The sequence below is a fragment of the Stigmatopora nigra genome, chromosome 23 (genome assembly GCF_051989575.1).
Source record: "Stigmatopora nigra isolate UIUO_SnigA chromosome 23, RoL_Snig_1.1, whole genome shotgun sequence".
Classification (NCBI taxonomy): domain Eukaryota; kingdom Metazoa; phylum Chordata; class Actinopteri; order Syngnathiformes; family Syngnathidae; genus Stigmatopora; species Stigmatopora nigra.
This window is the reverse complement of record NC_135530.1, coordinates 6,479,826-6,496,452: the sequence shown is the minus strand read 5'-3', so window position 1 is coordinate 6,496,452 and position 16,627 is coordinate 6,479,826. Positions and strand designations below refer to the sequence as shown.

The following is a 16,627-nucleotide window of genomic DNA, read 5'->3' as shown; positions in this document are numbered from 1 at the left end:
AGTGTCGCAACAGTGCAATACAAGACCAAACGAGCGGAAGCTCATTTCGGCGATATTAAAAAAAAATGCTTATAAAAAAAGTTGGGGCGCGTATCGTTTACCGCCGTGTGTCTGGTGTGACGTCCTTTATTTCCTTTGCCCTGGGTCACCAAGAGTGAAAAATCAATGCATTACAATGATAAACGTTGAGGAATGTGACTGATGTTTGTTTACCTTTCTTTTATGTCCTAAACTTTTTCGGCCTGCCCTTTTTTGCCCTTTTTCTTTCTTTGGTGGTACGGTCCATAATGTTGGATCCTCTCTAGTTTCATTCCAAGAGTCCTTGAAGACAAATTAGATTAGATTAAACTTTATTTATTCCATACTCAATTTGTACTACTCCAGTGTGACTTCTATGTGCTATTTATTTTTTATTTTTTACAAATATCTGTTTGACACTCACGGGGCGAGTCGGTTGGTCCAACTCAAATTCCTCGATGGTGTCCAACAGCGACCGGTTGGAAAATTCAGCCTTTTCCGAGCTCTGTTGAGAGGAATCGGAGCCAGGTGTCAAAATTGTAAAGACTAGCCCAAGCAGAGGTAACGGTGCTCGGACGTTTGGTCGCCGGTCTTTTGGTCGCTGGTCTTTTAGTCGCCGGTCTATTAGTCCCCAGTCTATTAATCCCCGGTCAAATGAGTTTACTGTTGAAACCAGCTCTTAAAATTATATTCATGAGAGCGAGTTTAATATCTAAGAACTGTTGAACACAGTAGATATTTAGATATTAAACTCTCTCATGAATATAATTTTGAGAGCTGGTTTCGACAGTACTTAGATATTAAACTTTCTCTTAAATATTGAACAGTACTTAGATATTAAACAGTACTTAGATATTAAACAGTACTTAGATATTAAACAGTACTTAGATATTAAACAGTACTTAGATATTAAACAGTACTTAAATATTAAACAGTACTTAGACATTAAACAGTACTTTAATATTAAACAGTACTTAGACATTAAACAGTACTTTAATATTAAACAGTACTTTAATATTAAACATTACTTAGATATTAAACTCTCTTTCTTAGATATTTAAACTCTCTTCGATATCAAACTCTTTCTCATGAATATAATTTTGAGAGCTGGTTTTAACAGTACTTAGATATTAAGCAGTAGTTTAATATTAAACAGTATTTAGATATTAAACTCTCTCTCTTGGATATTAAACTCTCTCTCTCATGAATATAATTTTGAGAGCTGGTTTTAACAGGAAACTCTCTGTCACTATTTGACTGGCGACCAAAAGGGACCAAAAGACCGGCGACCATAAGACCGGTCACGGAGGTAACCTACTGTGTACTCAGGGATGAGGTTGGAGTTGGCGGTATTTCCGCTTGGCGCACTTTTCTCCTGCAGAAGCCTGTCCATCAGAAGCTTCAAGTCGGGCAGCTGAAAAGCCAGCAAGGACGTCAATTTGGAGAACAAAAAAGGAAGCAAGTGTAGACCGCGGGTGCACCTTGATACCGTAGCTTTCAAACATGGCTTCGATGTCCTTCGGGAGAAATGTCCAAATCATGTTTGTTGACTTGAAGTGGATAAAACGGCACGAGAAGTCAGACTTTACCTTCATCTCCAGGGATTTGCCACAATCTCCTGAATCACCCTTCAAAAGAAAAACAGATGAAGTCAATAATACTCTTTTGTTTTTAATACAGTTCATTTGAAGTTTGATCATTTATCAACTGAATCAAAAAATATTATCTCTATTTACAACAATTTTTCTTCTTATTTTAAGAACACTTCCTCACGCATTCACTCCCTTAAAATAAAGAACAACTCCAATATAGATTGGAAAAAAATCATCTTTATTGACATATATATATATATATATATATATATATATATATATATATATATATATATATATATATATATATATATATATATATATATATATATATATATATATATATATATATATATATATATATATATATATATATATATATATATATATATATATATATATATATATATATATATATATATAAAATGTTAATAAAACTTGGGATTAACATTAATTTTTAAGATTTTGTTGACTACTTTATTGCTTGAAATCAGTCTGTGAAACTTATATTCCTCTTAATTTGAGTATTTCTAAATTTGTCAAATTTCCGTGGAGCATTAGCAATTGATTTCACTCCCGATCTCTGGTCGATTTACACGTAAAACAAGGGAATCGAAATTATTTGAAGTTGTGTGTAATATAACGTCAACTTTACCTTTTGGCCTACTCCACCAGCATCTCCTTTCTCTCCCTGCAGTCAAAAGTCAGATTAATTTGTCTGTTTTTCGTGTCAATCCCATTTCAAAGTTACCTTTATCCCTAGAGAGCCCTAAAAAGGAGACAAAAACCGTGAGGCCTTGGAAATAAGTGCCAACTAGCCTCGTTTTGATTTGATTTTGGAAAAACTTACATTTGCGCCTGTTTCGCCTTTCTCCCCCTGCAATAGAAAAAACGTCTTTACCGGGAGCAAAAAAACGACCAAACTATGTAAGAAATATGGCTCACGTCTTCTCCGGGGAGCCCCCGTTTGCCGTCGATGCCGGCTCGTCCCTGGAAAGGGCAAAACAATCTCTGTCCGTTATGTCGAGAGGTATATCGTCAATAGCGGAGGCTTTACCGGCGTTCCCGGTAATCCGGGCATTCCACCGATGCCGATCCGACCCGGTTCGCCTCGGTCTCCCTTCTGTCAAAAAACAGAAAGGGATTTGAACTACAGCCTAGAATATTTGGATTTGTTGATGTACTTGGTGCTCGGTCTTTTGGTTGCCGGACTTTTGTTCGCCGGTCAAATGGTGAGAGAGAGTTTACTGTTGAAACGAGATCTCAAAATTATATTCATGAGGGTTTAATATCTAAATATCTACTGTTGACTCATGAGAGAGAGAGTTTAATATCTAAGTACTGTTTACTATCTAAGTACTGTTGAATACAGTAGATATTTAGATATTAAACTCTCTCTCATGAATATAATTTTGAGAACTGGTTTCAACAGTACTTAAATATCAAACAGTACTTAGATTTTAAACAGTACTTAGATATTGAACTCTCTCTCATGAATATAATTTTGAGAGCTGGTTTGTTTACTGATTGAGTTGAGTTTACTGTTAAAACCAGCTCTCAAAATTATATTCATGAGAGTTTAATATCTAAATATCTACTAATGATTCATGAGAGAGGGGGTGTAATATCTAAGTACTGTTGAAAAAAGTAGATATTTAGATATTAAACTCTCTCATGAATATAATTTTGAGAGCTGGTTTGTTTACTGATTGAGTTTACTGTTGAAACCAGCTCTCAAAATAATATTCATGAGAGAGAGTTTAATATCTAAGAGAGACATTTTAATATCTAATAGAGAGTTTAATATCCAAGTACTGTTCAATATCTAAGTACATTTGACCGGCGACCAAAAGTCCAGCGACCAAACGTCCGGTCACGATTGGATACCTACTGGAGAGGACCCCGTAAGTCCAGGTTTCCCCTCAGGACCCTGCGAATGAACAAAATCCCAAGTTGGGAGGTGACGGCGCTTATTTTTGCAGGGAAAACGGCAAAGGTGGCACTCACTCTGGGTCCAGGTGGGCCTGTTTCTCCTCTGGAACCCGGTTCGCCCTGATGGAAGCGGTAAAGACTTTGAAAGGCGAAAACTCACTCGGGAACATAAATGTTTTATCGATAAAGCTACCTTGATGACTCTGGTGAAAATATTGCCTCCGAGTGGCTAGCAAAAAAAAAAAAAAACAGATTGAGAGCGCTCATTTCTTACGGTTTACAGTTATTGTATTAACTTTACGAGCGGCCTCGCCACAAACGGTTTGTTCAAATACGACGTTGCACGTCACCATAAAAGCTTTGTTTACCTGTGTGGCAGCAGGTCCAGGTTTTGCCTTTGTGACGACAACAGACGCACACAAATAAAAAAAAATCCAATCAAAGGAGGTCACGCGTCGACAGGAAATAGAAAGGGTGGCGCGCACAAAGAACCGAGCCCAGATATCGGAATTGCAATCGCCATAAAAAGCGAAGCGGCCGACTGAGACGAGAGCAGTCGACGCATACCGGCTCGCCTTTGTCGCCCTTCTCTCCACGCCGTCCCTGCGGGAGGGACAAACATTTCACGAGGTAAATAGGAATTGCGGCCATTGACAAACGGGATCTTTCCTACCGTCGGGCCAGCGTTTCCAATATGGCCTTGGTCTCCTCGCACTCCCGGTCGCCCCTGAAGTCCCGGAGGACCCTGCACGCTCCAAAATGGATTGTTAAGAATGCCGCCATATAGTCGTAGAATGTATTTTGGTGGAGTTTTGGTCCGAGTTGTGGTGCTCGGACTTTGGTCGCCGGTCAAATGGTGACAGAGAGTTTACTGCTGAAACCAGCCCTCAAAATTATATTTATGAGGGAGAGTTTAATATCTAAGATAGAGTTTAATATCTAAGTACTGTTGAAAAAAGTAGATATTTAGATATTAAACTCTCTCATGAATATAATTTTGAGAGCTGCTTTCAACAGTACTTAGATATTAAACAGTACTTAGATGTTAAACAGTACTTAGATATTAAACAGTACTTAGATATTAAACTCTCTCTCTCATGAATCAACAGTAGATATTTAGATATTAAACTCTCTCATGAATATAATTTTGAGAGCTGGTTTCAACAGTACTTACATATTAAACAGTACTTAGATATTAAACTCTCTCCCTTAGTTATTAAACTCTCAAGAATATAATTTTGAAAGCTACTTTCAACACTACTTAGATTATAAACTCTCTCTCTTAGATATTAAACTCTCTCTCATGAATATGATTAAGAGAGCTGGTTTCAATAGTAAACTCTGTCACCATATGACCAGCGACCAAATAGGACAAAAAGAACGTTGACCAAAAGACCGGCGACCAAACGTCCGGTCACGCTTGCTGCAATACCCTTAATCCTGGGTCACCAGTGGCTCCGTTCGGTCCTTGCGCTCCCTGCACGAGACAAAATCACTTGAATTTGAGCAAGTTGCCAACAAGTTTGCTACCCTGTTTTAGGACCCGCACGCCACCTTGGTTCCTTCTTCTCCTTTGGCTCCAGGTTGGCCCTAAAAACAAGGACAGCATTGACGCGAAAAAATTTACCTTTTGAAGCTTTTGTCATATTCCCAACTGTAATCTCCTCCGTCAACCTCATGTGATTTACTTACATCTTTACCTCTTAATCCTGGCTCTCCAGGATTTCCAGATGAGCCCAAATCCCCCTTGTCTCCTTTTGGACCATCCAGTCCCTAGACAAGACATTTTTTTTATTGACAATCGCCATCCCATCTGTTTGGTCTGGGAGGGATGGCGGCGGTTATTAGGAGTTGCTCGTGACCGGACGTTTGGTCACCAGTCTTTGGGTCGCAGGTCAAATGTACTTACATATTAAACAGTACTTAGATATTAAACAATACTTAGATATTAAACAGTACTTAGATATTAAACAGTACTTAGATATTAAACAGTACTTAGATATTAAACAGTACTTAGATATTAAACAGTAGTTAGACTTTAAACAGTACTTGGATATTAAACAGTACTTATAATTTACACAGTACTTAGAATTTAAACAGTACTTAGAATTTAAACAGTACTTAGAATTTAAACAGTACTTAGAATTTAAACAGTACTTAGAATTTAAACAGTCCTTAGAATTTAAACAGTACTTAGAATTTAAACAGTACTTAGAATTTAAACTGTACTTACAATTTAAACAATACTTAGATATTAAACAGTACTTAGAATTTAAACAGTACTTAGATATTAAACAGTTCTTAGATATTAAACTCTCTCTCATGAATATAATTTTGAGAGCTGGCTTCAACAGTAAACTCTGTCACCAAAAGACCGGCAACCAAAAGACCGGCGACCAAACGTCCAAGCACCAGAGTTGCCATGTCTGAATACCTTTGGTCCTGGTTTTCCAGATAAACCAACATTTCCCTGTGAAAAATAGCATCATACATAATATATATTTATATATTTTTTATGTATAAATAGCATAAATAATTTATTTAGGGACTTACCCGCTCGCCTATCTCCCCCTTGGGTCCCCCCAGGCCCGGGATCCCAAAACCTTGACTTCCCTGCAAACACAATGGTTCCAATGTAGCTTCATTGATGGCTCATATTTTCTTTTCTCCCACACAGTACTTTTTTAAGCAGCCAACCTTTTCTCCTTTCTCTCCTTGTTCACCCTTGGTTCCCAGATCTCCCCTGGGTCCAATCGGACCGGTGTCTCCCTGTCAGACCAGATGTGAAACACATCAAAATCAAACTTAAAAGCTCAACGAGTCATTGGGTCTCAACGCTCAAAGTTAATGAGTGGAATTCTTAATTGTCTTTGATTGGCAGGCCCAGAGGAGAATGCTATCCAAAAGAATCACTTAATTTTTTTTTCTTGACGGTGCAAACAGCGGAAAACACTCACCCGGATGCCCTTTTCGCCAGTCGGACCAATAATCTACAATGACAGGACAACAAAACATAATTAAAAATGAAAAATGTGTCAAAGAAATTCATGTGTAAATAAATAGTGGTCTTACGCCGTTGGGATCTCCCGGGACTCCTTTTGGTCCTTCGTCACCTTTGATTCCAATAGGCCCGGCTGGACCCTGAACAGATAAAACATCCACAGCAACACAAATAAACATGATTATCTTTGTAAATTCTTAAAGAAATGTCAGAATTTTGCACTGTCTAAGAATTTGAAAAGGTCATAGGAAACAGTGAGTGTGGAAAAATAATCCACATGACTTTGCCAATGTCATTTTACCCAAAATAGTGAACATCGACTTGTTATGACATCACAACCAGAATTGATGATCATGTCTAACTAAGCGTGACCAGATGTTTGGTCGCCCGGGACGTTTGGTCGCCCGGGACGTTTGGTCGCCCGGGACGTTTGGTCGCCCGGGACGTTTGGTCGCCCGGGACGTTTGGTCGCCCGGGACGTTTGGTCGCCCGGGACGTTTGGTCGCCCGGGACGTTTGGTCGCCCGGGACGTTTGGTCGCCCGGGACGTTTGGTCGCCCGGGACGTTTGGTCGCCCGGGACGTTTGGTCGCCCGGGACGTTTGGTCGCCCGGGACGTTTGGTCGCCCGGGACGTTTGGTCGCCCGGGACGTTTGGTCGCCCGGGACGTTTGGTCGCCCGGGACGTTTGGTCGCCCGGGACGTTTGGTCGCCCGGGACGTTTTGTCCCCCGGGACGTTTTGTCCCCCGGGACGTTTGGTCGCCCGGGACGTTTGGTCGCCCGGGACGTTTGGTCGCCCGGGACGTTTGGTCGCCCGGGACGTTTGGTCGCCCGGGACGTTTGGTCGCCCGGGACGTTTGGTCGCCCGGGACGTTTGGTCGCCCGGGACGCTTGGTCGCCCGGGACGTTTGGTCGCCCGGGACGTTTGGTAGCCCGGGACGTTTGGTCGCCCGGGACGTTTGGTCGCCCGGGACGTTTGGTCGCCCGGGACGTTCGGTCGCCCGGGACGTTCGGTCGCCCGGGACGTTCGGTCGCCCGGGACGTTCGGTCGCCCGGGACGTTCGGTCGCCCGGGACGTTTGGTCGCCCGGGACGTTTGGTCGCCCGGGTGAGTATAATTTTGAGAGCTGGTTTGAACAGTAGATATTTAGTTATTAAACTCTCTCATGAATGGAATTTTGAGAGCTGACTTCAACAGTAAACTCTGTCATGTTGTCAAACTCTGGCGACCAAACGTCTTTTTTATTAAATTTTTTCCTTCAAATGTATGGATGGATTGGTCTCCCAAATATCGTTTTCAATTCGCTGGCTGCAGGTTTTCATGGCATCTTTGAACAAAGAAATCTCCCCTTTGCTGTCATAATTAGCAGTTATCTCTGATTTTATCATAGGCTTTAAACAAAAAGGCATTAAGGCAAACAGGGAGATGGCATCATTGTCACAATCTGAAGGGGGAGGCAAGGTGAAGTAGGGCGAAGGGGGGCGCTCCAAATTAAAATCAGCCAGGCGGGACAAAATGTGCCATGTGTGAAAGGTACCCATTGAAGCCTTGACGATTTGGATGACATCTTGTGTGTAATCACCGACATCTCTCGAAGGGGGGCGGGAGTGTTAACAATAACATCCAATTCCATATTTTTCCATCCGTTTCTTAGCTTAATGCTTCTGCCTAAGCCAGACATGGGCAAACTACGGCCCGCGGGCCACATACCCGTTAGGCTTTTTAATCTGACCCGGCGACGTTGTCCCAATTTTGTAATTTTTTAAATGTTTTTATTTTTTATTTGATTTTATGTTTTTTACCCCAAGATGGCGCTGTCACGTGGAAGCCAGTGGCAGTAGCTCTGTCCCCTCTTATTTTTCTTCGTGTTTTACAGCCTTCTATCTTTTTTTGAATGACATTCTAATATTACTTAATACATTCCTTTTTGCTTGACTTTGTACTTTATACTTTTTACTTTATACTTTTTATTTTACTCTGTACTTTACACTTTTTCCTTGACTTTGTACTTTATACTTTTTAATTTTCTTTGTACGTTATACTATTTACTTTACTTTGTACTTCATACTTTTTACTTTACTTTGTACTTTTGACTTTATACTTTTAATGATGAAGTGATGAGTATGTCTCATTTGTTTTTCGTGTTTTACAGCCCTTCTATCTTTTTAAATGACATTTTAATATTTCTTAATACATTCCTTTTTACTTTACTTTGTACTTCATACTTTTTTCTTTAATGATGAGTGATGAGTATGTTAATACTTTAGTCCTTTCTTTCTGCTTGTGTTTCATATGTACTGCTAACGGATGGACTTTTTTATATGTATCGTATCTTGTGCTGACCCGGCCCGTCAATGTGGCCGAAATGTTTGCCCACCCCTGGCCTAAGTTATTACCAATTTCATCATAATCAGCTGGGTATGCTGACAATTAGGCTTTTGTCTAGTCAATGATGATGACAAAGCCTATGTCTGATTTAGTCTGATTTAGATAAGCCTTTTAGCGTCAAATATAAAGTGCACCATCCTGAATTTTGCTACTTACTGTGGTTCCTTGCGCTCCATCAGCCCCGCGCTCTCCTTGCTCCCCCTAAAAAAGAATGCATTTGTTCATTTTGGAATCATTTAGAGCCTCCGCAGATTAGGTTACCAAGACGGTTCCTTAAAAAAAAAAAAAAAAACATTTGTATGTTTTCCCTACTAATGGACATCAATGTAAGTGATTGGACTTACTTTGTCGCCTTTCAATCCTTTTTTTCCCTGCAGACAAAACAAAGGGTGAATTCTTCCGAATCTCAATGTTAGCGTAAAATATGAATGAGGCGGTGCCGACCCGAGGTCCGGTGGGTCCTTGGATGCCTTGTTGTCCAATTTCCCCCTGAAAAAATAGACAAAAAAGTCATTTGAATGAACCTCCTAATTGCCAATGAAGGTTTTAGATGAAACATAAAATGAGCTTGTGTTAATCACCTTTGGACCCATTGAACCAGCGGCATCCTCATTTCCCTGCGACAAATTACACATAAATTTAATTTGTATGCTAAATAGAGTTGCAGGTATATTGAAATTAGTGCTTTTGCATTCAGAACCTTCTCTCCTGGTTCTCCGTGAGTTCTGTGTAAGGTGCAGCAATTTTGGCCCTGGAAAGGTTAAACCTTTAGCGTGACCGGACGTTTGGTCGCCGGTCTTTTGGTCGCCGGTCTTTTGGTCGCCGGTCTTTTGGTCGCCGGTCTTTTGGTCGCCGATCTTTTGGTCGCCGGTCTTTTGGTCGCCGGTCTTTTGGTCGCCGGTCTTTTGGTCCCTTTTGGTCGCCAGTCTTTTGGTCGCCGGTCTTTTGGTCCCTTTTGGTCGCCGGTCAAATGGTGACAGAGAATTTACTGTTGAAACCAGCTCTCAAAATTATATTCATGAGAGAGTTTAATATCTAAGAGGGAAGTTTAATATCTAAGAGAAAAGTTTAATATCTAATAACTGTTTAAAATCTAAGTACTGTTGAATATCTAAATACTGTTGAAACCAGCTCTCAAAATTATATTCATGAGAGAGTTTAATATGTAAATATCTACTGCTTTCAACAGTAATTAGATATTAAACAGTACTATTATACTATAGTATATTAAACTCCTTCTCTTAGATATTACTCTCTCTCTTATGAATATAATTTGGAGAGCTGGTTTCAACAGTATAACTTTCTGTCACCATTTGACCGGGAGACCAAAAGACCGGCGACCAACAGTCCGAGCACAACCATTTAGAAATCGAAAATATTCGGAAAAACATTTGCGGACGTCATCACCTTCTCTCCTTTAACCCCCGGTAAACCTGGTACGCCATCGACACCGGCGCGTCCGGGGAAGCCACCGATTCCCTTGAAAGAGAAAAAGATGGTTATGCATTGTTATGGATTTTTTTTGTAATGTATTTCATATCTAGACTTACTGGGCTCCCAACCTCTCCAGGGTCACCCTTTGTTCCTGGCTTCCCTCGTAAACCCTTTTGAACGACAAACGTCATTTCAAGTCCAACTAATGACATCTTGCCGTCTTGTATACCTTTTCTCCCCACTCGCCCTTCAAAAGATGGAACATTTAGCACATTTTTGACAAGAAGTGAATGGCAGTAATGAAGAAAATGTCCTGTCTGTCCGCCACATTTTTATCTTACCTTGACCGATATTCCAGGTGGTCCAACTGGGCCTGGTAGACCAGCGACTCCAGGAATTCCAGGCAATCCTTGAGGACCCTGTCACATGATTAGACGCCGTTTAACTCAAAAGGCATTTCTGAATTTTTATTTTCATTTTTTTTGCGGGGAAGGCCCACCGAGAAGCCGGGTTCGCCTTTTCGGCCAGGAATGAAGTTTGCATCCGGGCTGGCTATCACATAACCGGGTTCACCCTGTAAAGATGTTTCACCCACATTACGATTGCTTCGGAAATTGAAGTTATTGAAAGTAATAAACATCTCATCCGTTTGACGGCGATCTTACTCGCTCTCCTCTCTGCCCTTTTGGGCCAGGAAGACCTTGAGGACCCTTTTAAAAGGGAAAAAGTCATCATTCAATTTAAGAGATTTAGGGTGCGTGGATGTTTAGTTGCCGGTCTTTTGGTCGCCGGTCAAATGGTGACAGAGAGATTACTGTTGAAACCAGCTCTCAAAATTATATTCATGAGAGAGAGTTTAATATCTAAGAGAGAGAGAGAGAGAGTTTATATCTAAGTACTGTTGAAAAAAGTAGATATTTAGATATTAAACTCTCTCATGAATATAGTTTTGAGAGCTGGTTTCAACAGTATACTTAGATATCAAACAGTACTTAAATATTAAACAGTACTTAGGTATTAAACAGTACTTAGATATTAAACAGTACTTAGATATTAAACAGTACTTAGATATTAAACAGTACTTAGATATTAAACAGTACTTAGATATTAAACAGTACTTAGATATTAAACAGTACTTAGATATTAAACAGTACTTAGATATTAAACAGTACTTAGATATTAAACAGTACTGAGATGTTAAACTCTCTCTCTCTTAGATATTAAACTCTCTCTCATGAATATAATTTTGAGAGCTGGTTTCAACAGTAATCTCTCTGTCACCATTTGACCGGCGACCAAAAGACCAGCGACCAAACGTCCGGTCACGGAGATTTAGAGGTTTCTTTTGTTTTACCATCTCGCCCAGTAAACCTGGCGTGCCCTGGAAAAGAAAAGCGACATTGAAACCATTCATACGATGGACTCAGTGTTTTTTTTTGTAATTTTCTCTTTGAAATTTGCTTACCCGCTGGCCGGCAGAACCAGGGGGCCCGATTCTCCCGGGTCGGCCGGGGAGCCCGGGGACACCATCTCTTCCAGGAGGTCCCTGTCGAGGTGAAGAAATTTAATTTGTCATCAAATAAGCACAACACGATGGTTAGACTTAAAGTCAACAGACTTGTAAAACATGAGATTTATTGTGTCAGCAAGTGGACAAAGATTACTTACCTTTTCACCCTTTTCTCCTTTGGAGGAGGTCAAAGGCTCATAATGTCCAGGAGTTTGCCTGAATGTCTAGATCAACATCAACCACTTTAAGTAATGGTTATCAGAAATGGAAGACTCATCTAAAAAGACTCCAGATTTGCCCTACGTTTGAATGACACTTACCAGACCTCCTCCCGAGCTATCGCCCTGTGAAAGCACAATGTGGATTGCGAATTTTTGTTTTTAAAAACATGACTGTATTTCGAGAGCACCGCGTCATTTGAATCAAACTCACTCTTTCTCCTTTTTGGCCCTGGGAAAAAAAGGAAAAGAACCAGATTTAAGGAACGCTTCACTAGAAATAAGAATTCTACTACTGTATTTTCACAACGATAAGGTGCACCACATTATAAGGCGCACCGCATTATAAGGCACACCCTCAATGAATGACACTTTTTTTGTCATATATAAATAAAACTGGATTATAAGGCGCCCTGTCTATTTTGGAGAAAATTTAAGACTTTTAACTGTTCCTTATAGTCGTGAAAATATGGTACTTTTGATCAACAAACCTTAACACATTGGCTAACGTATTTTCACGACTATAAGGCGCACCGCATTATAAGGCGCACCCTCAATGAATTACTCATTTAAAAAAAAATCATATATAAAGCACACTGGATTATAAGGCGCCCTGTATTTTTTGGAAAAAACTTAAGACTTTTAATTGCGCCTTATAGTCATGAAAATACGGTACTTTTGATCCCCAAACCATCTCACAATGGCTAAAGTATTTTCATGACTATAAGACACACCACATTATAAGGCGCACCGCATTATAAGGCACACTCTCAATGAGTGACACTTTTTTTCATATATAAAGCACACTGGATTATAAGGCGCCCTGTCTATTTTGGAAAAAACTTAAGACTTTTAATTCCACCTTATAGTCAAGAAAATACGATACTTTTGATCCCCAAACCATCCCACATTGGCGAACGTATTTTCACGACTATAAGGCGCACCACATTAAAAGGCGCACCGCATTATAAGGCACACCTTCAATGAATGACATATTTAATTTTTTTCCATATATAAAGCACACTGGATTATAATGCGCCCTTTCTAATTTGAAGAGATTGGAAGACTTTTAAATGCGCCTTAGAGTCATAAAAATACAGTACTTTAGATCCACAAACCTTAACACTTTGGCAGGGGGCTCCAGGTTCTGCCAGCACCTTTGGTGGATCGGTGGGGGTACTCGTCTGAGTCAGCTAACGTAAACGAGTAGAGTTCAAGTTGCATTCCTGCAATAATAACTCAAATTTCGCGTTTACCTCGTTTTCCCTGTGTTGTTTAAACTCGGAAAGGAGCTCTTGGCTGCAGATGCTGTTAATAAATCCCCCTTCGACGGACGCAAAGTCTTCAAAGGTTGGGGCGTAGAAGACGTTCTTGTAGCTGGTTGGAGCCGCCACTCGACTCAACTCTTGCAGGTCGGCGTTGGCGACGCCCAGTGCCAGGATGCTAACGCCTGGGCGTAAATGGGAGATTTTAGATCACTGAGCTAGGAACCTTGACTGACCTCTACCTGTGACGGACCTAAAGCACGGGCAATCCTGGAGGGCGGGTCTACGTCGTCCTGGGCCCTGCCGTCTGTTATCAGTACCAGGACATGGGCCGCATCCTGCCTCATGCCCATGGACTCCTGGAACATTTCCCGCAGGGCGTAGTTGATACCCTTTCCTGAATGGGGATGGTCACCAAAGTTAAATAAAGTCCGTTTTTTAGAACACATGGTGGTATTATGTTACCCGTCTTAGTGTTGCCCCCTCCGTAACGTAAGCCCCCGAGCCCCCGTAGGAGTGCGTTCCGATGTTTGTGATGGTTAAGTTGGAATTCAATACGAGGTTCGTCGCTGAAATGAATCACGGCAACCTGAGAGTGTCAAGAAAGAATTCTTTTGGTTGGACGGTTTGGGGGCGGGGTCGGAATACAACTGTAGAGTGTAAAACAGGGAGTCGTCCGTCTCTGACCTGTACCCCCTCTGGGCCAATGAGGGGGAAGTGCCTGACCACTCGGATTATAAAGTCTTTCATCCTGTCGAAGTTGTTGGCACCAATGCTAGACGATTCGTCCACCAAGAAGACCAAGTCCATTTTGGTCTGGCCGCAAACTGGCAAAAAAGAAATTAATAAAAAACATTGAATGAAAAGTAAAACTTTTTTTCGGACTTCCGTTGAGGAAAATACTGTGACCGGACGTTTGGTCGCCGGTCTTTTGGTCGCCGGTCTTTTGTTCGCCAGTTTTTGATCGCCGGTCTTTTGGTCGCCGGTCTTTTGGTCGCCGGTCTTTTGGTCGCCGGTCTTTTGGTCGCCGGTCTTTTGGTCGCCGGTCTTTTGGTCGCCGGTCTTTTGGTCGCCGGTCTTTTGGTCGCCGGTCTTTTGGTCGCCGGTCTTTTGGTCGCAGGTCAAATGGTGACAGAGATTTTACTGTTTAAACCAGCTCTCAAAATTATATTCATGAGAGAGAGTTTATTTTCTAAGACAGAGAGTTTATTTTCTAAGACAGAGAGTTTATTTTCTAAGACAGAGAGTTTACTATCTCAAAGAGTGTTTAATATCTAAGTGAGAAAGCTTAATATCTAAGAGAGAGGGTTTAATATCTAAGAGAGAGAGTTTAATATCTCAAAGAGAGAGTTTAATATCTAAGTGAGAGAGCTTAATATCTAAGAGAGAGAGCTTAATATCTAAGAGAGAGAGTTTAATGTCTAAGAACTGTTTAATATCTAAGTACTGTTTAATATCCAAGTACTGTTTAATATCCAAGTACTGTTTAATATCTAAGTACTGTTTAATATCTAAGTACTGTTTAATATCGAAGTACTGTTTAATATTGAAGTACTGTTTAATATCTAAGTACTGTTTAATATCGAAGTACTGATGAATATCTAAGTACTGATGAATATCTAGGTACTGTTTAATATCTAAGTACTGTTTAATATCTGTTGAAACCAGCTCTCAAAATTGTATTCATGAGAGAGTTTAATATCTAAATATATACTGTTTTCAATAGTACTTAAATATTAAACTCTCTATCATGAACATAATTTTGAGAGCTGGTTGCAACAGTAAACTCTTTGTCACCATTTGACCGGGGGACCAAAAGACCAGCGACTAAAAGGGACCAAACGACCGGCGACCAAACGTCCGAGCACCGGAAAATACCTGCTCTTGATGATGCTGTAGTGAAGCTGGGTGAAGAGAACTGGGGTGTTACCAAAGGATGATTTGTTGTCGAAGGAGTATCAACGAGAGGCACAATTATTGGGCTTTTGGTGGTTCTGGTCAATATTTGAGGGGTCGTGGTATTGGCTGAAAAATGCTGGCCCACTTTTGTTTCCTGGGGTGATGGAGGAAGCTGTCCCACTGACACGTGCAGAAATGATAAAAAAATATATGTTTATATACGTAAATTAAATTTAAGACATGTAGCCCACCGGGTGAGACTTCCTTACCGATCCTTTGATAAACAGTGCTGATTGGCCCTTCCACTTGACCGTATAAAGGCCGGATGGAGAAAATATAGGTTCTGCCAAACAGAAGATCCACGATCTTAAAGGAGATGAAAGTCGGACCCAGCGTCTCTTTTTTGGTCTCAAACACTGAATCAGACAAAAATGACATGATTACAACTTCCAGGAAAACTGTACAAGGCAATGTTTGAATGTTCCTCCACTGAAGTGCATTTAGTGACTCAATACGCCCAATGCAATAACATTCGTAGCGCGTCATATCAGTTCCAAACTCTGGGGGACGATTGGGGATATGGATTGAGAGAAGAAAAATGCAATACTGAGTAAAATGGATAACGCAGATGGAAGTTTTCCAACCTGAGATGTGCCTCCAGCTGAGAAGATATCCGGAGGCTCCTTCTACTCGGTTCCAGCTCAGAACTGTGCTACCATTGGTAGTGTTGAGGGCTGTAAAGCCGGTCACTTTCGGGAGGTCCACTGCAGTCCAATTAAAAACGGAAAAGTCAAGGAGTGCCTTAGTTCTGCTCTTCACCAGAAGGACTTACATGTTCGCGCCGTGACCAGGACAGAACTTCCCTCCCGGTTTCCGGCAACCGACGACACTTGAATCTTATAGGCTGAGCCCTGGTGCAGGTTCTCAATAGTGAAGGTCGTAACGCCGGCTGGTAACGTAATGGACCTCTCTTCTCCACCTTAATCAATCAAAGAGGTGGTATAAAGCAACCTGAGCGTAAAGTAGGCACAATCTCAATTGGTCGGCGGTCTTTTGGTTGCCGGTCTTTTGGTTGCCGGTCTTTTGGTCGGCGGTCTTTTGGTCGGCAGTCTTTTGGTCGGCGGTCTTTTGGTCGGCGGTCTTTTGGTCGGCGGTCTTTTGGTCGGCGGTCTTTTGGTCGGCGGTCTTTTGGTCGGCGGTCTTTTGGTCGGCGGTCTTTTGGTCGGCGGTCTTTTGGTCGCCGGTCTTTTGGTCGGCGGTCTTTTGGTCGCCGGTCTTTTGGTCGGCGGTCTTTTGGTCGGCGGTCTTTTGGTCGGCGGTCTTTTGGTCGGCGGTCTTTTGGTCGCCGGTCTTTTGGTCGCCGGTCTTTTGG

The 16,627-nt window shown here is 41.3% G+C and overlaps 1 protein-coding gene across 1 annotated transcript in view; it reads right to left on the bottom strand.

The window, feature by feature from the left end:
- col7a1l (collagen type VII alpha 1-like) overlaps window positions 1-16,627 on the bottom strand; it is a 43,064-nt gene that overhangs the window by 14,544 nt on the left and 11,893 nt on the right. Inside the window, exons 17-64 of the mRNA XM_077710168.1 lie at window positions 16,088-16,234; window positions 15,900-16,019; window positions 15,525-15,671; window positions 15,235-15,435; window positions 14,044-14,183; window positions 13,822-13,945; window positions 13,610-13,753; window positions 13,348-13,541; window positions 13,210-13,284; window positions 12,306-12,323; window positions 12,194-12,217; window positions 12,032-12,097; window positions 11,829-11,909; window positions 11,718-11,744; window positions 11,029-11,073; window positions 10,863-10,937; window positions 10,705-10,782; window positions 10,593-10,610; window positions 10,480-10,533; window positions 10,337-10,408; window positions 9,374-9,418; window positions 9,274-9,300; window positions 9,086-9,130; window positions 6,615-6,683; window positions 6,500-6,532; window positions 6,240-6,311; window positions 6,096-6,155; window positions 5,977-6,012; window positions 5,235-5,315; window positions 5,097-5,132; window positions 4,975-5,019; window positions 4,216-4,287; window positions 4,110-4,145; window positions 3,911-3,937; window positions 3,736-3,771; window positions 3,618-3,662; window positions 3,502-3,540; window positions 2,668-2,733; window positions 2,556-2,600; window positions 2,461-2,487; window positions 2,362-2,379; window positions 2,266-2,301; window positions 1,608-1,646; window positions 1,500-1,535; window positions 1,337-1,432; window positions 443-523; window positions 214-321; window positions 102-140 (exon numbers count right to left, since the gene is read on the bottom strand). Coding sequence (XP_077566294.1) covers window positions 102-140; window positions 214-321; window positions 443-523; window positions 1,337-1,432; window positions 1,500-1,535; window positions 1,608-1,646; window positions 2,266-2,301; window positions 2,362-2,379; window positions 2,461-2,487; window positions 2,556-2,600; window positions 2,668-2,733; window positions 3,502-3,540; window positions 3,618-3,662; window positions 3,736-3,771; window positions 3,911-3,937; window positions 4,110-4,145; window positions 4,216-4,287; window positions 4,975-5,019; window positions 5,097-5,132; window positions 5,235-5,315; window positions 5,977-6,012; window positions 6,096-6,155; window positions 6,240-6,311; window positions 6,500-6,532; window positions 6,615-6,683; window positions 9,086-9,130; window positions 9,274-9,300; window positions 9,374-9,418; window positions 10,337-10,408; window positions 10,480-10,533; window positions 10,593-10,610; window positions 10,705-10,782; window positions 10,863-10,937; window positions 11,029-11,073; window positions 11,718-11,744; window positions 11,829-11,909; window positions 12,032-12,097; window positions 12,194-12,217; window positions 12,306-12,323; window positions 13,210-13,284; window positions 13,348-13,541; window positions 13,610-13,753; window positions 13,822-13,945; window positions 14,044-14,183; window positions 15,235-15,435; window positions 15,525-15,671; window positions 15,900-16,019; window positions 16,088-16,234 — 3,245 coding nt within the window. The remainder of the gene's footprint in view (window positions 1-101; window positions 141-213; window positions 322-442; window positions 524-1,336; window positions 1,433-1,499; window positions 1,536-1,607; window positions 1,647-2,265; window positions 2,302-2,361; window positions 2,380-2,460; window positions 2,488-2,555; window positions 2,601-2,667; window positions 2,734-3,501; window positions 3,541-3,617; window positions 3,663-3,735; window positions 3,772-3,910; window positions 3,938-4,109; window positions 4,146-4,215; window positions 4,288-4,974; window positions 5,020-5,096; window positions 5,133-5,234; window positions 5,316-5,976; window positions 6,013-6,095; window positions 6,156-6,239; window positions 6,312-6,499; window positions 6,533-6,614; window positions 6,684-9,085; window positions 9,131-9,273; window positions 9,301-9,373; window positions 9,419-10,336; window positions 10,409-10,479; window positions 10,534-10,592; window positions 10,611-10,704; window positions 10,783-10,862; window positions 10,938-11,028; window positions 11,074-11,717; window positions 11,745-11,828; window positions 11,910-12,031; window positions 12,098-12,193; window positions 12,218-12,305; window positions 12,324-13,209; window positions 13,285-13,347; window positions 13,542-13,609; window positions 13,754-13,821; window positions 13,946-14,043; window positions 14,184-15,234; window positions 15,436-15,524; window positions 15,672-15,899; window positions 16,020-16,087; window positions 16,235-16,627) is intronic.